This window comes from Vicugna pacos, chromosome 21 (assembly GCF_048564905.1).
Source record: "Vicugna pacos chromosome 21, VicPac4, whole genome shotgun sequence".
NCBI lineage: Eukaryota > Metazoa > Chordata > Mammalia > Artiodactyla > Camelidae > Vicugna > Vicugna pacos.
The window spans coordinates 4,325,043-4,350,594 of record NC_133007.1 but is presented as its reverse complement, the minus strand read 5'-3'; the positions used below and the strand labels follow the sequence as shown (position 1 = coordinate 4,350,594).

The 25,552-nt window shown below is 44.0% G+C and overlaps 1 protein-coding gene across 4 annotated transcripts in view; it reads right to left on the bottom strand.

Annotated features, from left to right (window-relative positions):
• COLGALT2 (collagen beta(1-O)galactosyltransferase 2) overlaps positions 1 to 25,552 on the bottom strand; it is a 116,783-nt gene that overhangs the window by 21,331 nt on the left and 69,900 nt on the right. For all 4 annotated transcript variants that reach the window (XM_006211764.4, XM_072945942.1, XM_072945941.1 and 1 more), the window contains exons 2-6: positions 25,279 to 25,389; positions 22,679 to 22,796; positions 20,492 to 20,626; positions 15,952 to 16,156; positions 8,635 to 8,754 (exon numbers count right to left, since the gene is read on the bottom strand). In XM_006211764.4, coding sequence (XP_006211826.1) covers positions 8,635 to 8,754; positions 15,952 to 16,156; positions 20,492 to 20,626; positions 22,679 to 22,796; positions 25,279 to 25,292 — 592 coding nt within the window. In that variant the 5' untranslated portion in view covers positions 25,293 to 25,389. The remainder of the gene's footprint in view (positions 1 to 8,634; positions 8,755 to 15,951; positions 16,157 to 20,491; positions 20,627 to 22,678; positions 22,797 to 25,278; positions 25,390 to 25,552) is intronic.

The following is a 25,552-nucleotide window of genomic DNA, read 5'->3' as shown; positions in this document are numbered from 1 at the left end:
TCCAAACAGTATCAGTGATTTACCTTACCCTTCACTGGGGGGTTAAAGACAAACCATGACGTCCAGTTTGACTTATGATCAAATGATGTGAAACTGTACAAGGTGGTGGAAAAGGTCCCCTAAGCCAAACATGAGAGTTGGTCTTCTATCAAGCCCGACCCTCACCGTCACACTTCTGTGAATACACAGTGCAAGTGTTTCTGTTTCTATTAGCAGCCCGGAATATTTTGGTCCTCTCTGCTCCACCCCACTCCATTAATTTCTTTTAAAATCAACAAATGTTGACTGCAGGGCCACCACGTACAGGGTTAGGTTTTTACGAGGAAAAAACACAACATACAAACTCCTTCCTGTTCGCGTTGTTTGAGGAGCTGTCTAGTTCTCCCTGGTTGGGCCCTGGACCTGGGGCGGGGGTATGTATTTGGGGTTACCCTTTCCGCTCTACTGGTCTCCACTTGGCACTCTCACGGACTGCCTGGCTGTAACATTTCAGCCAAAAAGACTACTTTTAACCACTTTGCTCCCATGAAACATGGGCAGTCCTTGCATTCACAGGGCAAGTATCCCCAGAAGCCACAAGCGTCTGGCTCCTGAAAACCACCACTGAGCAGAAATACGAGACTCAGGCGTGGGTTTTGTCACTGCAGGTAGAGCTGAGTCATAGGGAAAACAAGAAATTCCATGAGTTCGACCGGAAAAGCTCACTATGTGGGGAGAAGGGATGCCCTGGCTGACATCAGACTTGAAGGTGAGGTGCATGCCAGCTTCTGTCTGCAGCCATTCCTGACTCCGTCATTCATAATTAATCCAGTCCCTCACTGAATCCCTCCCTATCCACGTCCCTCACTGTTCCACCAACTGAGATGTGCTTCACTAGCTCCTGGGTAGTTTCAAGACCTCGGAATAATAATAGTTCCTGGTAGAGAGAGCGTATTACTCACTGAACTCTGGGCTACACTCTTGTCATACGTCATCATATTTATTTAATCTTCACAACGTGCACTATGGGATGGGTCTGAGTGTCGCTGTTTCATAAGGAAACAAAGGCTTAGGTATCTTGCCCAAGGTCACAGAGCTGAGGGAGCTGACATCCGAGCCCACATCTGACTCCTGCGCTGAACCCGCAACCGCCACTCTACCCTGTCCCCAGAGTTGTTCTTTGGCAGCCACTGGCATCAAGTTGGCCTTGGGCAACTGGGCTGGGCTCATAGCAGCTCGGTTAGCTAAGTCCTTGCTCCTGGGCGACCACCACCTGTCGCTCCTTCTGCGGTCTACACTGGAGCACACACCACCCAGCATACAATGGACCAGCCCAGCCACGCCTGGGAAGGTATTTGAGAGATTGTGCTTGGACCAAATCCTCACTTCTCTATAGCTTTTCCTGGATTTCTTCCATGGCTGCAGTCACACCCTAGCGCAGTCCTCACTCACCATGCCTGGGCTGTTCGACTGTTTCTCAGACACTCACATGCTCTTGGTCTCGCCTCACTGTCACTCATTTTGCATACTGTTGCCAAAATAATCTTGTCCCTCAGACACAGCTCTGCTCTCCGCCATGACAGTCATGCTTGGCCCTTAAGTGCATTACAATGTGTTAAGTGGTTTCATAATCACATCGTTTTTTCTCCACTTGTATTTTTTGGGAGGAGGAGGGTCTTATTTGTTTTTATAAATGTGGAAATTGAGGTCAACCCAGAGGCAGTCTTGCCCAAGGTCAAAGAGTGAGTGATTGGTAGACCTGGAACTCGGTTTTGGACCTTCTGCCTTCACATCCAGTATTCCTAACAACCCTTACATGACATTCTGTTGCCTCACAAAATGTCATTATTGGGAACAGGCACCTAAGATTTCCCCCTGCCTCATGCTCTGATTTGCACGACCAGTCTCCTTGTGCCTCATAACTCACGCACTCCTATCACCTTTGCAAGAGCTCACCCCCTGTCGGTCATCCTCAAATTGGTCTGTACAGGATGCACATTCCCAAACTTTCTGTACAGCTCCTAATGTATTAAGTGAGTAAGGACATGTGATGCAATGGGCAGAGTGCTTTTAAAACTGTCAGCCATCGGCGTGGTTTTATCCCATCTCCACCACACCCAAGGTCTTCCACTCTGCCCTCTGGAAACTCCAGTCTGAAAGTCATAAACTCTCCGATATTTTCAGTCCCTTCACTTTTTCTGAATATCTCTTTGCCTTTTTATTTTGGCTAAAACTCGGCTTTCCTTAGAAGACACTGCCTCCTTTTCAGCAGACTCGAAGCTGCTTTTTCTCATCTCCTTCAACTCACTCCAAACTGTTTTCTCTTTCATCCCTCAAAACCTCCAGCTTCTCTGAAGCATATTTTAGCATCCTCCACCTCCTAATCCTCTGGCTCACTGTCTCCACCATCATTCTTTGAAACCTCAGCATCCACATGGTGATCCATCCACCAACCTGGCTTCTAAGTCCTCAACTTTAGCACCAACAACCATTCTTTCAGTGACCCACCACCATATCTGCAACCATCACACCCTTCTTGTCCTCACTTCCATTAGCAGCCAACCTAGATTTCATGGTCTAGCACTCTAAACGTCCCTTGGAAAGACTCTGACATTCCCTTCCATTGATCTTGCTTGGTAAAACTCCAAATGTGGAACACTGTGTGAGAAATTCACACAATCGTGTTGACTGGATCACTTCAGAATTACAACCACAGATGTCAGAATGGCACTCGATACTGCCAAATGATGCAACAGTAAATCTGCTTTCCCATTCTCTGAGAGATCTGTTTTATGTCGTTTCCTCTCTCCTGACATCTTCAGCATCTCTCTTGATCTGCTGATTCGACTACATACGTCATAGAGAAAATGTTTAAAGCCAAATTAGGCCTACCTTCTCCTTCCATCTCAAGTCTACAAACCCAGCTGCATCTGTCCCTACACATCCTGCCTTCCCACCTGCTACAGCAACCCTGTTCTATCTAGAATGTGTTTTTCTCAAGGACTTTCTCAAGGACTTCAGACTTAATTTACTTTCCTTTCTACAATTCTCATTGTATATTGGATTTTTTTCATTAACATACAAACATGCTAAAATCCTATCTTAAAAAAAAAAAAACAAAATGAAACAAAACAAAACCACCTCTCCCTTGGTCTCTCACTCTTTTACAGCCACTACCCTAGTCCGTATGCCCACGAGATTCCACTTTCTCATGTCCCCATTGCCCTCTCCTCAGCCCACTCCAGTGGACTTTGTCCCCATCATGGCACTGAAGTGGTTCTTGTCAAGGTCATCACAGATCGCTATCTCGAGAGAACCAATGATCAGTTCCCTTTCTTCATTGTACTTGACTTTGCAGCATCTGGCTCCTTCTTGAAACGCTTCTCAGTTTTTCCTTCAGGCTTTCTGGCTGTCTGTCTTCCCCAGGGATCGGTCCTCCACCCTCTCCTCTTCTTTTTCTATGTTCTTCTACTAAACAAGTTCACACTGTTCCATGGCTTCAAATATCATCTTAATGCTGATGACTCTCAAGGGTCTGTTTCCAACTGGAGTCTCTTCCCTGAACTCCAGATTCATCTACCCAACTATCTCCTAACTTCTCCACTCAGATGTCTAAGAAAAATCTTAAGCTTGCATGACCGAAACTTCCTTCCTCAAGTCTTTTCCTATAAAGCCCTTCTCATTTCATTAAATGGTATACTAGGCCAAAATCCTGGAGTCATCCTGGGTTCTTTGCTTTCCTTCATGGGCTGCATCCAGGTCTCTATAAGTCCTGCTGGCTCTAGCCCAAGAGCGATTCCAAATCCACCTGCTTCTCATCACCTCTCTGCTACAGTTTGCATTCCAACCACTATCATCTCTCACCAGGAGAGATGCGCTGGTCCCTGCACCCTAGTATCCACAACACAGTCTGAGCGATTTACCTAAATGCATGAATCATCTCCTACCATCGTCCCTCCCTCCTCTCACACGGAATCCCACTACTCTCAGAATAAAATCCAGATTCCTTACAGTGGCCGCAAGGTTTTGCATGATCTGAAAACTTCTTTCTCCATGACCCCACCTCCTTTTGGCCTTTGGCTCCTGGAGTACCACAGGCTCTTTCCTAAGATCCTTTGCATGTGTGTGCTTTCTGCTTGAAACACTATTCCCCGAACATTCATGTGGCGGCTTCCTTGACATATTGTGTTGGAATATAAATCTGTTGGCAGAGATGCTGCTGGTTTTGTTGACTGCTGTATCCCTAGCAACTGAACCATCCATGGAACATAGCATGTGTTTAACAACTATTTCTAGCCTGAATCTCTCTTCTAAAGCATCCTTACTGCTTCTAGGGTGGGCATGATGCTTTAGCTGGGTATTCAAGGACCACAACACCCAGGCCACTCCAGCCCTCAGCCTTGACTGCCTTCCGCTGCTCAAAGCCAACTCTCTTCCAGGGTGAGAATGCTTTCTGAACGACGTCTTTGCTCAGTCTGTGTCTTCTGCCTATCGCTCGCTCACCGTGTCATTCCTTTTGTTTAAATGCCACACTTCTATCAAAGCCCAGTTTAAGAACCACCAGGCTCTCCTAGATTGCCCCAGCCCACGGCAATCTCTCCTTATCCCAAATCCCTACTGCCCTCATATCTGCTCCTTTCACAAAGCACTACACTGCATCACTGGGTCTTTTTTAAAATCTGACCTGTCTCCTCAGTTAAGTGTCAACACCCAGCAAAGACCTGGTTGTAAAATGTTTTGAATCACCAGCACCCTCACAGGGTGACCCCTACGGTGTAGGTGAGCATCCAGCGTTTATACAGGAATATGATGCCTCCTCTAATGCTTCAATTGTACAGTCTATTCGCAGCCATTTATTAGCTGCCCACTGGGCTCCAGATGCTGTGCAAAGGGCTTTTAACATCTAGCTCATCCTTCCTGAGATGCTTGACAGATACGGTTCCATCTTCACCAGCCTTTTCTTAGTCCTACACAGGCCTCCAGCCCATGTTCCTGTGTTCTTACCCTCAAAGGTTGATTTTCAATTACCTTCTTTATCCCAGTGATGTTCTGTTTTTTAAAATTCAGAATCTGAAATTTTAACAAAATAGTAACTAGGGAAGGTAAATAAAGAACTAAATAAAATGTGATTATCCAAAGGGCCTCGTACCAGAGTTGAGACGTACAGGGGATTAGCAATGACAGCTGTGGGTCACAGGCTGAGCCCCGTGAGGACCCCACCCCGCCCCAGCACGAGTGCTGTGCATGTCTGTGATCACCAGCACCGATGTTGACTGTGTGTGTGCTTCTGTGCACAGGGAACTTTCTACGCCATCAGTTCTAAGGGGGAAAAGAAGAGAAGGCAAGGCTCTGGGCAGCCTCTGGGCTGACGTCTACTGGGAGTCAAGACTGACAGCCACGGAGCGGGGTTAATAAGGGGAAACACGTTACCAAGCGTTAACGGGGAGTCCTAATAACAGCAACACCTACTCGTCCATGAAGTCGATGTGCATTACTTCATTTGCTCCTCCCAACTCTGCAAAGATCGGTGTTATTCTCCTGTCGACTGAAACAAATGCACCACCTAAAAGTTGAGAGTTACGGTTTACTCGGTGGACACTTCTGGGGACTGGAGACCAGGACGACAGCCTCTCGGATCAGATCGCTCTGAAGGACTGCTCCGAAGAGGGAGGGGAGGAGCCAGGATATACGGGAGTCTTACAACAAAGACCAGGTAGTCTGAACATTAGAAGATTACTTGTTAACTGAAGAAAACCAGGCATCTCAAGTTCAAGAATTTAGCGCTTCTCTAGGAGCAAACTTTGGGCTCACTGAATCCATTCCTTTGACAAGCACCTAGCTATCCAGGGCCAGCATCCTGTCCTTTGTTATTCTGAGTCCCTCAGAGGGCACCACTGTGAGTGGCTGCAGAGGCCGGGCTGCAGGCTTGTCATTACTGGGGCGGGGGGTGGGGGGGGCGCTGATGACTTGATGGCTTCAGCATTCTTTGTTTACTGACATGGTTTGCAGTATTTTTCGTTTACGATCCTCACTCCACAGATAAAGGAACTAAAGCTCTGAGAGGTTGAGTCTCCCTTCGTGCATGACAGAGCCTGAGTTCAAGTCCATTATCCTGGCTTCAAGTTCACTGCTCTTTGCAGTACAGTTTTTATTCACTTACTTATTCTCTCATTCACTTGTCTGGTCATGCACTCAGCAAATATTTGTTCATTCCCAAACAAGTATCATGCACTGCGCTAGGTGTTTGGGATAGAAGGCAATAAGACACTGCCCTTGGCCTCTAGGGTCTAGAACACAGATAAGAGGCAGAGGCAGTATGTATTAAAGACACTCACACAAGAACTCCTAAGGGCTGGTTCTAGAAATACTATCACAATGAACCAGCTGCTATTCAGCCCTCACTTCCCTCCCAAGCGCCGTTCCTTCCCCCATTACCTCAGTTGTTCTCCTCACACACAGAGAACAGAACTGATCTCTTGTTTCTCTTTTCAAACCCAAGGACACTCAGACTAGGAAAGACCGAGCGGCTTGTAAACAGTCAAGCACATCAGCAGCGAAGGCTGCGCTGTCAGGAGTGCTTCGCTCTCCCCATCCGCGGGAGTCAACGGATGGGCAGATGGACCTGGCTCATCACCCTGATCCGCCCCTGCGCACTGGGCCGCCTGATGTTTTATCAACAGAATCCTATGTAAATACAGTAGGAGAGCTTCACATTTAAAGGAATCTTCCGTTGAATCTTTATAATCATTACTGTCTTTCTTATCTTCTGGTCCCAACTCTGTTTCTTTAAAAAAACAAAAACAAAAACAAAAACTCTGCTTCCTCTCTATGTCCTTGCTTTTTCATTATTTCTCACTTTGAATTTCTGAGTCAGCCTTTTCTGAAACCATTCTTGTCATGGGCATTAGCTGGAAAAAAACCCATGGACTCTTTTTCAGTCCTTATCTTACTTGAACTTTTTCCCACACCTCATGCTCCTGTTTTCTTTGGAATTCTGGGATACCACATTACTTTGCTGGTGAATCTCAACCTCATATCTTGAGGCTTGATAGCACTTAAGTTCCAGATTCATCTCTCCATCTACTCACTGGGCATCTGCACCTGAACTCATTCATTCAGTTATTTGACAAATATTTACTGGGTGCCTACTAGGTGGCAGGTAATGGGTTATATCTTGAGACTAACATGAATGAGGAATTTATTGTCTGGGAGTGGGGAACAGGAAATTGGTGTTTTTATGGGCAACTCAGTGAGTCTAAAAATGAAGTCATAATTTTTCTTTGCAAATATCTTCTTAAATCTACACGCACTTAATGTTTCTATAGTCATTCCAGATGCTCAAGTCAGAACTTAGAAGTTTCCCTCTGCTTCCCTTCTGCGCATCCAAAACCCTTGGCTAAGTCTTTTCAAGTCTATGTCATAACTTTCATCTCCATTCCCACCGCTCCTGCCCCAGCCCAGATCCTCACCATCTTTCACCTAGTTTACCATGCAATGTCCAAAACGGTCCCTCTGGGCTGAGCCCAGCACCCACTGCCTCACCCTGCCCTGGCCGTACTTCCCTTATCACCAGGTTTCAATCTGATATTTCTCTGCTAAAATCTCTTAAAAAGCTCCCTTCCTTTCAGGAAAAATGCAAACACTTTCTTATACATTAGAGGTCCTTCTAACTGGGTTCCTGTCGACTTTCCAACCTCACTTCTCACTGTACCTCCCCAGTGACCCCCACTGGCCATGTACGCACAGCCTTGCTCCAGTGATGAATAACAGAATTTCTCAGATGCTGCGTGACAGTTCAGTGCAAACCTTCCCTCCCCTGGGTGGACACTCCCAAGATCCTCCCCTAGCAGAGTAGCCTGGTCACTCTCTCCTTTAGGCACCAAGCACATTGGACATAATAATTAGACATAATAATCTGTGCCCTGATTATCAAGCATTTACCAATCCTGGCATCATGCCAGAGCCAGAGGCAAGAACAACAGTGTTTAAGAACCTGAGCTTTGGAGACAAAGCCCAGCTGACAAATAAATGTGTCATTTACTTAGTAGAATGGTCTAGAGCAGGACACTTAAACCCTCTACGCCCCAATTTCTCCATCTTTAATGTGAGGATAATAAAACCCCTTCCACTGAGTTGTTGTAAGGATGACTGAGACAAAGTACAAAAATGTCTATCATGTTATGTGTTACATCATAAGCTATTACTAAATTGAAGTCAGAACGATCATTTTTGGTAGTAGACTTTTTATATACATCTCATGGAGAATTTGCCCCCAAACACTACATGTTTTAATCTTCATTTCACAACTAAGGAGGTCAGATTACTTGCCTAAAGCCATATAATTAGAAAGCAACAAAGTCAGAGTTTAAATCCAGACCACAAAACACCATTAGAGCCCTTATGACATTGTGTGAAATGTATTTACTGTGTACCCAGCTCTCCACCTGCTCGGGAAGCCCCCTGGGGGCAAAGACTTTGTCACATTCATACTTCACACAGGGAAAGTTTAAGACTGAATGAACAAGTGAACAAATGTGTTTCAGCCAAGGCAGCCTGACGGCTATGAGGTTCCAGGCCTGGGAGAGGGGAGCAGAGGCTGGTGTGGGCACCGTGGCAACGGACCAAGAGCCATCCCCGGGCTCCTGGGTCACTCACTCATTGCTTCTGTCTGCACGTGGACGAAGTTCTCGACGTCCTCCTGCAGGGTCTGATGGGGCTTCAGGGGGATGGGCAGGTAGCCGTAGTGCTCTCTGTTACAGAGATACATCTGGATGCCTGAGGACACAAGAGAGGGACAAAACTGGCCAGTCAGAGAACACATTTCTTAGTCTATAATGACAACCAAGGAAAAAGAGACTGGCCTGGGGCCGAAGCGGAGCTTGGCACAGAAATTGAACAAGTAGTTGTTTCAGGCACTGTCTGTAGACCTCAAAAATGCTCCTTTATTAAGAAAGTATAACACAGCATTGGGGGCAAAGAAAAATCTTGGGCCATTCTTCAGCTTAGAGGAAATTGATTTTTTTCCTCTCTGAAGAAAAAGCATCCTCGTGGCACGAACACTAAAGGCCTGAAAGGATCAAAAAGGAGGCCAGGAATTCCTGCTCCGAGAACAGAATGGAGCACTGCAATCCACCCACAGGAGACAGTGAGGGACAGCGGCCACGCCGGATGCGAAAACAAACAGGAAAATCCTGTAAGGCCGACAGATTATTACTAAAGCTAACTCTAGTCACATGTAGAACAAAAAATAAAAAACAGAGGAAATTTAAAATTTTCCATGATTCCCCATGGCTTTATTTCTTCTGTTAGCAAGTATGGCTTTGGAGTCAACCAACAGACATGAAATTTTGATAATAGAGTCAGAAAGGGACCAAAAAAGAGCCTGCATTTCAAGTTCAGTTAAGAACCCACACGAAAAGACAACCTATGGAATGGGAGAAAATATTTGCAAACAATGTGAATGACCGGAGCTTAATTTCCACAATATACAAACAGCTCATACAACTCAATAACCATAAAACAAACAACCCAATCAAAAAATGGGCAGAAGACCTAAACAAACATTTCTCCAATGAAGACATACAGATGGTCGACAGGCACAGGAAAAAATGCTCAATTTCGTAATTATCAGAGAAATGCAAATCAAAACTACAACGAGGTACCATCTTACACCAGTCAGAATGGCCATCATTCAAAAGTCCACAAATGATAAATGCGGGAGAGGGTGTAGAGAAAAGGGAACCATCCAATGTTGATGGGAATATAAATTGGTTCAGCCTTTATGGAAAATAGTATGGGGATTCCTTAAAAAAGTAAAAACAGAGTTACCATATGATCCAGCAATCCCACTCCTGGGCATATATCTGGAGGAAATTCTAATTCAAAAGGGTACATGCACCCCAGTGTTCATAGCAGCACTATTTACAATAGCCAAGATATGGAAGCAACCTAAATGTCCATCGACAGATGACTAGATAAAGAAAATGTGATATATATACAATGGAATACTACTCAGTCATAAAAAAGAATAAAATAATGTCATTTGCAGCAACATGGATGGATCTAGAGATCATCATATAAAGTGAAGTAAGCCAGAAAGAGAAAGAAAAATACCATATGATATGACTTATATGTGGAATCTTAAAAAAAAACCAATAAAGGATGCAAATGAATTTATTTACAAAACAGAGACAGACTCACAGACATAGAAAATAAACTTACAATTACAAGGGGGGAAAGAGGGTGGGGAGGGATATATTGGCAGTTGGGAATTGCAGATAATAATGACTATATATAAATAAACAAGGTCCTACTGTACAGCCAGGGACGTATTCAATACCTTACAATGACCTACAATGAAAAAGAATATGAAAGGGAGTATTATATATGTATGTATATATAAATGAAGCACTATGCTGCACACCAGAAATTAACACAACATTGTAAATTGACTACACTTCAGTTAAAATAAAAAATTAAAAAGTAAAAAGAATTTGCAGTATGATAATGACAGAGACATATCACAGCCCTCGTTTTCAACGCTTGTCCTCACAGCCCCCGCTGGCTAACTCCATGAGTTCGACAGCATGTGTCTTCAACCAGGTAGCTAGCGATACTGGAATTCAGACGGGCTCAGAGACGTCCAGCAGCTGGTGGTCGTGACTAGGGAAAAGCGTGCTGAGGTAGCAGGAAGAGCCTGCCACGCTCTGGTCCACGTGCCCAAGCTTCTGCTGTGTTAATTTCTATAATCGCCCATGCCTTCCAGACCGAGAATCACCCGCAAGGTGACTTCTCTATTTTGTGTAGATGACATTTCCTCCAGTCAGTTGCATCACCTTCCAAATCGGGTGGAGCTGTCTCATGGCATTAACAGAGAAGAACAAACAAAGAAAAGAGCCTTTGTCCTCCCCTTTACTGAATCTGGCTCCAGTCAGGGCTGGTCCTGCAAACACTGTCACCGCTCTTGCCCACCCCAGGTGAACTCACTAGCTCTCCTGTGTGCCCACACGAATGCTTCTGAGAAACTTCAAACCAAAATGTACCCTCCTGCAAGGTCGTGATGAGTTCAGGAAACAGAAGGAAAGTGATTTAATGTTTAGGTTGCCTCTCTACCCTAATTAGGCAAATCATTTTACCAATCAACTTTCCAAAGCTTCAGTAAAAAAGGGAGATGAGACCTAGCCAAGCTATCCATCAAGTGTGAGGGGACAAGAAAGGCATTTTCAGACACGCAAGATCATAAATATTTACTTCCTATCACACTTCCTCAAACAGTGACTGGATGATGTGAGGGAAGGAGAAGAAAGAGGAGTAAGGGGGAGGAAAGGAGAGGGTGGGGGTTACAAAACAAACAATCAAACAAGGAAGGTGTGGAACACAATGAACAGGAGAGTCACTGCAGAAGGGAAGAGGAGGAGCCCCAGGTCCCCAACGCTGGCACCTCTCAGACAGAGAGATTAGGAAGCTCCCAGAGAGACGCCTTCACACACAGGCACAAAGAACATTTATTTGCTAAATCGGGCCATTCCAAGAGGTGCTTTAGACAACTGGGGATTAGCTTTGGACTGTATTAGTAATAATAAAACTAAGCAAATAAAAAAAGGCAATCACTAAATTAGATATGAAAGGAAAACCAACCATAGTCTATAATTGGAATTGGGGTCACTTGATTACGACAACAAAAACACTGACCATCGATCTGTCTTCAATTACCATATGCAACTCTACCAAGAGGACAGGGTGCCGAGAAGAATGCATCGGTGTGGAGGGGCCAGAGGGCGGAGAGAGAGCCAACTCCTCGTCTTCTGTAGTGGAGTCAAAAGGCGATGCCCAAAGCAAAACCAGGGTATCGAGAAGGAGCGTCGCAAAGCGTGCTGTTTGGAAATGCGGATGTGACTGTTACACCTGTATCGTCATCTGGAGATCAAAGCTCTTGTCTTCCAGACCAGGGAACTGGCACAGGAGGGTGACGTGCAGGGGGTTTTTACAATAAACAGTGGGGGGCTATTTGGACTGTTTCAACTATGTGCCTCAATAATTTGATTAAAAAATTTTAAAGGAAATGCGTTAATAATTAGGTAAAATCTGTGAAGGAATCTAGTACTCTCCGTGAAAGCTACTTCTGGCACAAACAATTTTCTCTTTGAAAAAGAAAGGCCTGAAGGCTTGTACTTCTCTTATGAAGACAGCAAACATTTTCTTGCACACACATGGCACCTTAACACTACAGACTGACACGCCTACATTTATTTCTGGTGATGGAAACTCAGACGCCGAGAGGCTGTGATTTGCCCAAAGTCACCCAGTAAGTCATTAGTGCCAAAGCCCTGTCCCTAAAGGGCCAATGCCAAGAATCCTTCTATCCACCCAGAATCTGGAAGCCATGTCTCAGGACTGGCAGTCACTCTGATCGCCACCCCTGAACACGGAAGTAACTTTTGATTACTCCCAGTGATGTGCAGGAGGCAGGTCTGCCTGCCCGTCACCCACATCTCCAGCCTCTTTTGCCTCACATCTGGAAGACATCTGGAAGATGACTGGCTGGTGCCAGAGATGGTTACTGTGGCCACAATACAAGGCCCAGATCACTGGCCACAGTGGGAAGTGGACTCGACCCTGGCCTCATGACAGCCAGAGACTCGCCCATGTCCCCTGGGCTCGCTTGCCGGGCTAGATGGGCAGCCTTGCCCAGCACACCGGCACCCTCGGATTGCTGCTGTCTCTCATCACTCACATGTGGCAATGCCTGGAGTCAGAGGTGAGCCATTAAGGATCAAGCTTAGATGGTCCTGCCTGGGACATGAGGACACTTTATTTTCTTTTGGACGTAAAAAAAATGATGCTCCAAAGGCTGATACCTAGCTAGGGAGCTTCACAGGAGTGGGACCAAAAGAATATACATCATCCTTCATTAAGACTCTTTTAAAGAGAGAATGGAAGTGCTTTGTTTTGGATCTAAGAGGGGAAGAGCCTGGGAAACACCCCATGGGCTGCCCAGGACTCCCAGGCTCATTTGAGTCTCTTCTCAAAATACTTCAAGGGGGAGAGTGTAGCTCAAGTGGTAGAGCGCATGCTCAGCATGCACAGGGTTCTAGGTTCAATCCCCAGTACCTCCTCTAAAAATAAAGAAATAAATTAACCTCATTACCTACCCCCTTCAAAAAAAAAAAAAACCTAAAAAAATTATACTGCTTAAAGTCAGGAGAATGAATTAAATGTTTTCTTAGGAGCCCAATCATTTTTATATATCCACAGAGAGAAGCAATAAATGTTACAAGAAGAATCTGACCGTGAAGCCTCCAGCAGGTGGGAAGCGGGCAGGACACAGCCACTCATGGAATGCCAGCAGTTAACACCAGGATGGTGGGAGATTTGACCCGCAGGAAGCCTTGAGGCTCAAGATGGCAGGAGATTTGACTTCCGAGAGACCTTGAGCTTCATTATGCGCTCACTGTAACATATCAGCATGACAAATAACATGCCCACAGGCGCCATGGCAGTCCCAAGGCTGACCATGAAAGGTCAAAGGGTGGGCGGTGGCCTGAGTCCTGGGAACCCCAGCCCCTTCCCCAGCGGTGCTGGAATGGTCCTCCCATTTGCTGGCATGTGAAGCTACCAAGCCCGTAAAAACTGGCAACACTGTGCCCGCCAGCTCTGTTGAGGCGGGGGTGTATCCACTTTTACTTTAACCTGAGCATCCAACCCCCACACCTCGTGGCCTTTCTCTCGCCTTCTGAAACAGCCTACGCTCTAGACAGTATGTATCTCTCTAAATAAATCTATCTTCATTCAAAAAGAAAGCAAGCAAGAGAGAAACCTAATTACCTTCCCCCCCCCAAGAAAGGTTAAAAATACTTCAGGATGAGTAAAAGTGCTACCCTAGGACCACCGACTGTCAGCAAAGCGCTGACACCCCCCTAAATGGCAGTCACTCTTTCCTGCCCTGCCTCCTGGCCCGTTCACAGTCTGTACCAGTAATCTGACCCTCAGCTCTCACCTCTTATGTCTGTGGCCTGCGTTCCCACCTGTACACATCTCCTCCTCCGCCATCCCAGAGCTAGCCCAGCGCCAGGCACACAGGGAAGCCTGGAAGGCTGAGCCTCTCTCCTTTCTTTCCTGCCTCTCCCCTCTCTCCCCAGTGGAATCACCAAGCAGCTCGGGGCCTCCGCACCTGCTTTCAACGTCCCGGGAAGGCTACGGGAATGTGACCAACCAAGATGAAGTCCCAGTGAACAGGCGACGCTAGGGGCAGAGCTGAAAAATTTCTATGCAGCCCATGTCACTCTTCCAGCCCCAAATCTAATTTTTGGTTTAAAAAAATATATCATAATAATTTAGTGCCTGGGTCACAATAATGCCTTGTGCCATGGCTACCAAGGAGGCCTTTGTTAGGCGAGGATCATTACTGTAATTGTTAATCACTCACTTTCTTGGAACATCCTTACTTAAGCTCTTAAGCAAAAGGACTGGCACAACTTGAAGGGCTGGGAAGGCCCTGAGTCTGCTTCCCATCCTGGAGGAGTCAGAGCCAATCACAGGCCAAGTGGAAACCAGCAGTCACCACTCGTACTGACACAAGGACTGTCATGAGAACTTCCTGCCCACATGAGGATGAAAAGCTCGCTTTTGCCCTGACACAGGCCTAAAAAATGCCTACACTTGGCCAAATGGCTCTAAATGGCTCTAGCAGCCAAGGGAAGATAACCAGCTTTCCACATTTTCACCAAATATCCTCGTTCCTATCAAATCTGCAGCGGATGAGGGGGACCCCCTGTGGCTTCCAGGACGGCCTGATGCATGAGCCGTGGCTCGGGTTTGTATTAACATTCTCAGCTGCCGGCAACCTGCCTCAGCCGCCTGGGGTCCTGACATCATGCCATCCCCCCCGACTTACATGGCCACGTGGGTTTACACACCATCCGCCTGGTTTCTAAACTCACTTTCGCTCGTGGTGAAGTGGCACGTTTCTGGCTCATTGGTCGTGGGACCTGACTTTTGTCAGGGAGGCCTGAACGATCTTGAGAATAAAGCTCTGCGTTAGGAATGTCGTGTACCCGCACGCGGAACTGCTTCAGGGCACTGCATCCTCCCTGACTTTCCCGCCGACTTGTCGTCCTCAAAAAGCCTACAACAGTTCATGAAGGAGTCAAGCCTGGCTTGGCCTTTCTTCCCATGGGGACTGACCGAGACTGCTGGGTGTCTCCCCAGATCTGTCCTCTTCAAGAGAGAGAACTGGGGCTCTGGACTGAGTAGAATACAGACAACATTCGGAGCCTCCCTTTCCACGAGGTGTTGCCCTGTGACTCAGTGTGGCTAATGGGCTATGCACGGAAGTGCTGTGGTCATCCTCAGGACCGTAGCACCTGAAGGGCGGGACAGCGCCGGCCCCTCTCTGGTCTTCACTGGGTGGCTGGAATGCTTCCACGCCGATGAGACATTCTGGGCCACATGATTGAGGGCGACACCTCCTGGAGGGCGGAGAAGCAGCAGAGGTGGGGCCCGACTGTCTGAGACCTCCGTGGAGTGGGGCCACTCTGCTAGCTCCGGTCCTTTTGAGAAGAAATAAACTTCCATTGCTTAAGTCTGGGTCTTTCCCAGGGTTGTTCTGGCCTCTGTCACAGTTTTCTAGTGAATACAAGGACTCCTGTAACGAACAGAGCACTGCAGCAGTGTCACACGTCCAGGGCTCCTGCCACCATCGCCACTGCCCCCCAGCCACTTAGGAAAAAAGAGAGAGTGGGCTCCTGGGTAGGGCTGGTCCTGGCCCTTGGTCGTTGGTGTCGCTGGCCGTCACAGGAACAGCAACCCAGAAAGTGCTGGTGGGATGACCAGACAATTAACTGCCTCTAACACTACCTGAACAGGAAACCTGTTTCCTTACGTAAGAGAGCTTTAAAATAAAATCTACAAAGCAAAGGAGCTGGTTATCTGAAGTGTTTCCACACTGGCAGCACAGCCGAATACGAGCAGTACCTGCTTGCCTGCTGGAGAAGGCGAAGACCATGATGTCGTCGAAGGCCCAGGTGTAGTCCTGGTGCGGGGGGTAGAACGCCAGCTGGTCGGAGGCCTCCTTCCTGAGGTCGATCAGGAACGTGGAGTGGACCATGGGGACGGGGAAGCAGCCCAGCCTCTTCCACTCTCTAATCTGAAGATAGTCTGGGGTCCGTTTATAGAAGCCCTGTGAAGGAGCCAACAGGTGGGTTACGCTCTCTGCTCTGAGGGCTTCCGCCCCCCCAATCTTCTGTTAGGCTGATTCCTAAGTCATCACCAGTTAAGCACAAACCCTCAAGCAAAGTCACCTTCGCTCTTTTTATCTTGGCCTGGGAATTTCCAACTGAGCTCAAGAAATGCTACTTACATTTAAAAGAACCCTAAGAGGGTCTTGTTATCAGAAGCAATTTTGCTTTCAGCGTATCTCTTGCCTTAATAGCTTCATAGAAGCATATTTTACGTTGACTTAGGATTGAATAAGACGTATGAGCAGTCAGAGATGGGGGAGCAGAGCAGTTAGGAGCTCAGATTCTGGGATCTGGGTGCTTGAGTTCAAGGCCCATCTCAGTTACTCATCGTCTGTAGTTACTGGTCAGGTTGCCGCGCCTTGCTGGGCCCACTTCCTCATGTGTAAAACAGGAATCACTATCTACTCCACGGGATTGTCTGTAAAAATTAACTAAGGTAAGACCTGAAAACTGCTGAGAATAGTGCCTAGCACCGAGAAAGCATCGATCAACATTGGCTGTTATTAAAATGACTACATTACATCGGCGAACATTGTTAACAAAACATGCGGTATTTAAATGTATAAATAGGGCCTTGTTTCAATGCAATTCCTTATTCACTGCTCCACACTTTTGGAGGGTTCTCCTTCTGACAGCTCCCTCTGGGCGAGCACACAGGACAACTGACCCTCTTACTTTGTGGTTTTGAACACATTGGTTTGGAACAACCAGCTGGTTTTCCCTCCAAACTCAACTGTTCACTCAACAAACATCTACTGAGTACCACTGTAATCCAGGCTACAGGAGGTGATGGAGCTTTAACAGTAAGTTGGCAATGCCAGTCTCAGCCCCCACGGAGTATAGAAGCCACTGACGCTTATGCTCCAGCGGCACCAGTGGTGGCCTGACTGTTGCCAAAGCCCAGATCCATCCCAGAGAAGACGAAGACGTGTCTCAACAAAACCTACTTCAAAGCGTGTATAAGCTTTGAGAGGCATTTCCAAAAACATTTCAGGCAACGGCGGGCTCGGGGAGTGCGAGGCTTCACAAGGCAGGAAGCGAAGGGCACGGTACCTGGTGGTTCCATACGTTCTTGAATATTCACCCATCAGCCCCATTATTTTCGGGTCACATTTTCTGCAGTGATGCCAGGACTCACACGTTAGGCACTGCCGCCTCTTCCCTGGCATTCCCTTCAGTGTCTGGACTGGTGTTCCAGCCAAGCTAACCCTCACACTGACCACGCATAAGGCAGAAGGACCACAGATCAAGACTTAGAAAATGTGAGTCTTAGCGTCATCTTAACCTTCCAGATGTTTGATCTGAGCCCCTGCTTGACCTCTTTGAGCCTACGTTTCTTCTGAAAAAATGGGGTAAAGGCTGATTATCTCACAGGGTTGTAGAAGGGATGGCACATAGTAAAGGTCTAAAAAGATACTTTGGAAACTGTAATGCATCATATGAAGTATTATTATTCCTACAATTTTTATTAGCCTTTCACTTAAGGATCACTTAACATCCTTCGACTTCTGAGCATTCGTCCAAGGGATAAAGAGAAGACTGGTTCTTTAAAGGACTGCCTCAGAACACCATCAAATATAAAGTTCTAGACTACTTAGGGATGATATTCTCAGAATGAGAAGCTTGGAAAATTCATAATGATGATGAATCACTGGATATCTGGGGGGCAGGGATGAAGGAAGCAAAGAAGAAATAAAGAGAGAAAGAGACTTAATATGCTTCCTGCAGACAGGCGTGGGCAAGAGATGTGTCTCTTTTTCCACATAAACTGAATGTTGTTGGTAATAATTCCCGCTCATTGGTCAGTACAAAACCAAGGTCATTTTGTTTTGAATGTGTTTAAAGGCTCTGGAAACCAGGGGCTGCTCTGAGCTCATGAAGTCATTGGCTGTTTCTGTTCCTAGCGGAAGCCTGCCTGGGAATGACAGAAAGCCAGCAACAAAGATAAATTAGAATTGCCCCTAAATTGCTTAGGTTTTACTTTTGCTGCGCAAAGTAAGTGAGCACATTTCTCCTGCCTGCTTTTAATAGGAAAGCAAAGGAGATAACAGAAACCTGGAGGCTGTGGTTACTAGAATAACCCACACTTATAGCTGGTGCCAATGCATAACTCATTCAAAACACTCCAGAGTGATTCTGACATGTGAAACACTGCCGGTTATTAACTAAGAGTGTATGAACTTAAACGAACTTAATAGACCATCTTCTTCCCAAGGAACTTAGTGGCTCTTATAAATAGGAACTTAATGGGTCTCTTAAAAGAGATGTGGATAATCCGCACCAAAATCTCTCAGATCTGCAGGAAATAACTGTAACAAAAGAGGAATGCCCATCCAGTAGTGTGCTAGAGGCGCCCACTGCCAAAGTTTCAGAAAGTTTATGAGCCAGTTGACATGTTAGCAACTTGAAATCTGTAAAAACAAAAATCACGTTAATCCCCACCGTTCTAAATAGACCATGGACAGCAAGCTTTGCATATTTTTAAAAATTATATCACCAAGTGGATGTACTGCAATTTACTTAACCTTTCCCTTAGCTTAAACAACATTTGCATGGTGGGCGTCCTTATACCATAAAAACTGGCAAAAGCTAGCAATCAGGGCTTTCCCCCTCAGAGAGCCAGTCATCAAACATTTTTCAGTGCATCACTGGCCTCATTCTTCATCTAAAACCAAACCAAATGTAAAAGAGAGACTGAAAATTTAGCTCTTTCAGCACAAGAACACACTTAACATACATTTTTCCCCCTTTATTCTACACTGATACTACATTGATCAGTTTATTTCTCTTACTGACTAACCAAAGAATAAAAAATATAATCAGCCATAAACATTCACTGTAACAGATCTCTAGACTTTGAAGATTTTAAAATGGAAAATACAGATGATGGAAATTTAAAATTTTGCTTTAATTTTGAATTTTGTAAAAACACCTACCATAGCAGTTCTAATTCTTAGTTCTCTTTGGAAATAAATTTGGCAACATATCAAAGATCATTAAAATATTTAAAACTCTTTGACTCACTAATTCCACTTCTAAGAAGCTGTCCTAAGGAAATGATATTAAATGTAGAAAATTTTATATTAACCATGATAATCCTTATAACATTAAAAGTTGCATGGACGTCCCTGGAGAATGTCATTCTAAGTGAAGTAAGCCAGAAAGGGAAAGAAAAACACCATATGATATCACTCATATGTGGAATCTTAAAAAAAAGCGAGAGAGAGAGAGAGACAAATGAACTTACATATAAAACAGAAACAGACTCACAGACACAGAATACAGACTTGTGGTTGCCAGAGGGAAGAGGGGTAGGAAGGGATAAACTGGGAGTTCAAGATTTGCAGATACTGACAGGTATATATAAAACAGATAAACAAGTTTATACTGTATGACACAGGGAAATATATTCAATATCTTATAGTAGCTCATAGTGAAAAAGAATATGAAAGTGAATATATGTATGTTATGTATGACTGAAGCATTGTGCTGTACACCAGAAATTGACACAGCATTGTAAACTGACTATAAGTCAGTAAAAAAAAAAATTAAAAGTTACAAACAACTTAAATGTTTTTAAACTAAGAGAAAATTTAAATAAATTGCAATTATAGCCACTTGATACAGTTAAAAACATGCAAGCTGTTATCTCTGATACTAGAGTAGCAGAGATTAACATGATTTTTTTTTTACTTCTTTTTATTTCCAATTTTTTAGTGTCCTTTTGCTAGTTGTGATGACAAAAAAAAACTATTTAATTTTTAAAAAAATCTCTGAATCAGGGAGAAAAAAAGGACAAATCCCAGCAAGCTTTATTGGTTAATTTAAAGCTTCTAATGCTAAGCTCATCAGACTATTTTATTCATAATTCACTAATACAGAAGAGTGCACTGGGTTGTGGCACTGGACCTGAACTTACCTCCTTTCCGGAGAATGCTTGCTCTAGTAATACACTGACATGCGTATTTCAAGGGAGAAGATGAGAAAAAGCTTAATGGGGATACTGTGGACTTGTGGCTGCCTTATTGAAACTCATAACCTTTAGATGAACAACAGGGACCTACTGTATAGCGCAGGGAACTATATTCAATTTTTTGCAATAACATATAATGGAAAAGAATCTTTAAAAATATATGTGTATATGTAACTGAATTACTTTGCTGTACACCTGAAACTAATATTGTAAATCAACTATACTTCAATAAAAAATTAAAAAATAAAATCAAAACATTTTAAAATCCTCATAACCTTAATTCATCAGCCAAAAGACTTGCCTGAGGGGTGATTCCGCACCAGAAGTTCGAATACAGGCCCCGAGACTCCAGCATGGGGGCCACGATGGTTTTGTTCTCTGCCATCATTAGATTGAGGGTCTGTGGGTTAGTCAGGAAGTTGTCAACATCTATGAACTAGGAAAAGAAAGGGAAAACATCAGGTGAAAAGGCACTTTTCAGTAGTGGGCACGAGAAGAGACCAGCCCTCCCAAAGGATCACAGGAACTCGCCCATGAGACGTGGAACCAACGATCCCCGTTTTCCTCATGGAAACCGACAGCGGCCAAGGGGCTTTCATTCAGGAGCAGTACATCTAGTCTAATTTCCACATGTTTATCTCTGCAGAAGCCACCAAGCAGTCATCTGGTGTTAGCATACCGGGCACACGCTCAGCCAGGGCTCGACCCACACCTCACTCGACCCACACCATGGTTAGTGGTTGAAGGACAAGAAATCAATGGCTCCAAGCCCTTAAAGATTCACTCCCACAAACAGAGGTCCCCACCGTAGGTAAAAATGAAAAGACAGATTTAGATTGTCTATCGTAATGCCCAAATGACTCAAAACAGATCCACTGATACCATTTTAATGTTACAATTAGGATTTTTGCTTGCATTATACCAACCCAGGCTAGCCAATGAGTCTATTTCCCATTCTTGCCAAAAGTCCACGTTAACACTAATCCATTTACAGGGACAGTGTAACGACGGTTTCTATCTATAAAATAAATAATCACACTAAGCTGTATACTTAAAAATGACTAAAATGGCAGGTTTTATGTTATATATATTTTACCACGCACACAAGTCAATAAATAATCAGCTTTCATTCTTATGATAGTCAATCTGTTTATTTACCAAAAATTTTGTGGTTCAGCACTTGTACACAATGCCATTTAAACAGCTGTACAATGTTAGATATCAGCACAATTTGAGAACTTCTACGAAGTTATTTATACTGAAAGTGTGTGTGTGGTGAACTACTGGGTTGGTTTTTGCTGTGGTTGAGGAGCTGGGGGTGTGTATAGGTTAAAGGTATTCCCTTTGGGAATCAGCGTCTAGTGACAGAGAGCAGACACCTGCAAATTTAATTAAATGACATTGGCTTTGCCTTCTTGGTGTTATTTCTAGTTTTGTACTGGGAAACGTTTGCCAAAAGAATTAAATGGGGGTTCAGGGGCCACAGATGAAGAACCTGGAGCCCATAAACTTGTGAGGGGAAAAAGCCTCTGTCAATTTTCAAAAGGGAACTGGGACCGCAGCTCGTTGCTGCTTAGGAAGCTGTCCTTTACCGTTGAGACAGGTTCCAGGGGGACAAGGACGGAAAGTAATGTTGATTCTTAATCGTCAAGTCCAGTATCTTTCAGGACCACTCTCAAAGTTCCAAGGGAAGTAATGGAACCCCGTCACGGAGAGAAATTCTCCAGGGGAGTCCAGCATAGTTAGGAGCAACCAGGAAGCCAAGCAGGCAGTGCCATCCCCCAAACACTCGGGAGCAAAAGGGAGCAGAGGTTCAGAGCTGTTCATCTGAATCTCTCTCTCTCTCTTTTTTTAATATATATATATTTTTACTATTAGTTTTTAAAGTTTTTCAAATTTAAGTTTTTAATTTTTTTTAATGGAAGTACTGGGGATTGAGACCAGGACCTCATGCACGGTAGGCATGTAGTTTACCACTGAGCTATATTCCCCACTGCCCCAAATCTCTTTTTATGTAATTAATTTCCCGTATCTCCCAAATTTTTCCAAAAAGTTATTTCTTTTTCTATTTTATTAGGTAGAATTATTACAGTTCAACTGCACATACACATTATATTGCATGTAAATACATATTTATTTTATTTATTTATTTTATTTTAATTTAATATTTTATTGTTATTAAGACATTGTACATTGCTTTACCTGCTGCGTTCCCTACGAACTAAAAAGATTCAGAGTTTGCCTACTATAGTTCAGGAGCTTATCTGCTCACTCACTGAAAATGCATTTAAAGAACAGGTCTGAGATGAAGTCTGGGTGTCATGATACTAAGTTCTCCAAATTTTTTTCCTGTGCTTTTATTAAAAAGTTGAGGAGATAATGCCTAAATAAATGTTGTTTTGATTGCTTCCACAGTCCTAGGTTGTCAACAACTGATTTGGACACATTCTAGATAACGGTTGTCAAGAAATCAAACATCCGTTTTTACCAGAATGTAGTCTGACCATTTTTCCCTCGCAGTTCGAAGGGCTGCTTGACGTAGTTTCATCACATGAGCAAAACGGGAGCCAGCCCAGTGCTTTGGTCCAATTTCATCAGGGTAAGACCTAAAAAGAAAAAAAATATATATAATATTAATAACAGCCAATTATAACCACTGAGTACCTGTAGATTCTAGGCACTATGTACTAATTCATTTAATCCTCCAGTAGAACCGTAGGAAGTTGATAGTATTATGACTTTCATCATCCCATTATCACAGATAAGAAGCTGAAGCAAGGCAGGAGTAAGTAATTTGCTGTTTACCATACACATGAATCGTTATGTGAAATATTTCAGTGGGTTCTTAATAGAACTCAGTCCTTACGATGGAAGTGCCAGCACTCTCCCGATTTCACAGATGAGGTAATCAGTTAGCTGGTTAAGTCATCTGCTTAACATTACGTAGTTAATAAGGGGCACACTTAGGATTTGAATCCAGCCATAATCCCAACGTTCATGTTCCTAGACACTTTCTTCTACATTCTGCCATCACATAAATTTGGAAAATGTTACAGCATCAAAATACAAGTTTTCCAGGAAAAACAAAAGTTTACTTTCCATAGTCACGTCTCAGGAAAGGATTCCACAGGGCCTAATGCATGGATCTACACAGATCGAATGAGGTCATGGAGCAAATGCATAATGCTGCTGGGATCTCTATCAACGTCCGGAAAACAGCCAGGCCAGGACTTCACGGCCACGGAGGCAGGCAGGTTGGCGCACCCTCGAGAACCTTTCTGAAAGCTCCCAACTGGTGTGGAAGTCGATAAAGTGACAGTGGCCCCAAACTGGCTGCCACGTTCAGTTCCTGTAGCTGCACTGGCAGGCACTGGCTTCAGTGAATGAGAAACCACAAAAACAAGGCTGTACTCATACACATAAGATGAATAAAGCTATTTATTGCACAAGAATTTTCTGGAGTGACTTCCCTGAGTACTATTGTTTCTACAAAAATCAGTGGAATTTCTGGGTTTTTTTTAATACATTGCCCCAAAAAACGCCTTCCCTGATATTTCTCACAATGACCTTGGCATACAATATACTTGGTCAAAATCTGGCTATGGAGAAAATGGGCAGTTACAGGTACATAGATTGTTCTGGGCCATTCTAATTAGGCCAAATTCCATTATAAGGACCTCCAAAAGAGTGTGCAAAATCTTTTATAAGCGGTCAAGTTTGGTTGTTAAATTTCGCTCCATATAAGAACCATATGCTGAGATCTGAGACATATACATAGATACGTGTATACATATGTATATACATATAATAAAAGTATGATAAAAAGAGAGACTAGAAGAACAAAAAATTTGTTTTGGAAAAGTATTTATTATTATAATACAAATTTGGCTTTCAATAAATGACTTATCCTGGGCAAATTTCAACAGCTCAATCCATCCTGCTTCTACAATTCTACAATTCTAGCAGCCTTGGGAATGTTCAGAATAGTAAGTTTTAAATATATTTATTTATTTTCTCATTTATTCATTTGTTCACCCAACAAGCATGAATTTAGTGCCCACCAAGAACATAGCATTGGGTTTAAAATGAAATGTTTTTATATCTTGGCCCCTGTCAAAGAAATTTTAAAAAATACTTAGAAAAAAATGCACAAATTAGTAAAAATTAGTTAAGTTTATGGTTGCGCCTCACTGGGTGATACAGGAAATAAGCAATGCAAGTGTTGAGAGGAAGGTAGATCTTTATAAATGGAATGATTGGCAACAGCTTTTGGTAGTGGCTGGGATTTGGGGTAAGAGTTGGTTACAAAGAAAGAAAGGAAAGCTTGGGGTTGACAATAAAAGGAACATCTAGCTAGAGCACTTTTAGGAAATACTGGTGCACAGGTATGAAGGCTAAATTTATGGAATCTTTTAAAAATATAATCAGGTATTTGAACTTAGTTCTGTAGGTCCTAGAGAGTCACTGGAATCTTTTCAACAGAGAAATGAAAGCACATTATAAATGTTTTACGTAGACTGATTTGACTGTATAGTATGTAGGATGATTTAAAGATAGAAACAACTAAGAGACTGTTATGGCAAAGACTGGAAATAACCTAAATGTCCATCAGTAGGAGGTTGATTAAATAACCACAGTACATCCATACAATGGATATTCACTCTGCAGTCATAAAAATAGTGAAGGTGCCTCTTCACTATTACTATGGAATGATTACCAAACTATGATAAGTGAAAAAGCGAGGTGTATGTAAAAATTACACAAACTTTTTGCTACGATCCCTCAAGTATAAAAGGTTTACACTCAAAGTATGAATAAATGATATCAAAATTTTAAAATACATACTGCTGTTGGTAATGTACTTGAGAACTAACGAGAACTTGAACTTGGCTGGTAGCTGCAGGAGTTCAGGGCGAGAGAGATCTCTCAAAGCAAGGAACGGCAGGTCTTTGTAACTTGCTAGATACAAAGACGAAAGACAAGGGAAGTCACATGCACCTCCAAGACTGGGAGCCCGGATGGTGGGAAGCCTGGCTGAGCAGGGCACAGGTATACAGTGAGTTTACAGAATGTTCTCTTGCTACTCACTCAGGTTCATCCATAGGCCTCCACTCCACATAGTGGTAGACTCTCTGCACATTTTTCAACCACTCCCTGAGTATTTCTGTTGTATTATCCACATTGTGGTCTGTGGCTGCCCTGTGTGAGAGAAAGCACAGCACAATTGAGTTATTATGTCATCCAGAGAAAGAGGGAAAAATCCAAAAGACCCCAGATGAATTGAACAGCGAAGGCCAGTTCTAGAAATTGCATATATGAAAATGATCCCCTCAAGGTCCAAACTAGACAATGAATTTCCAAA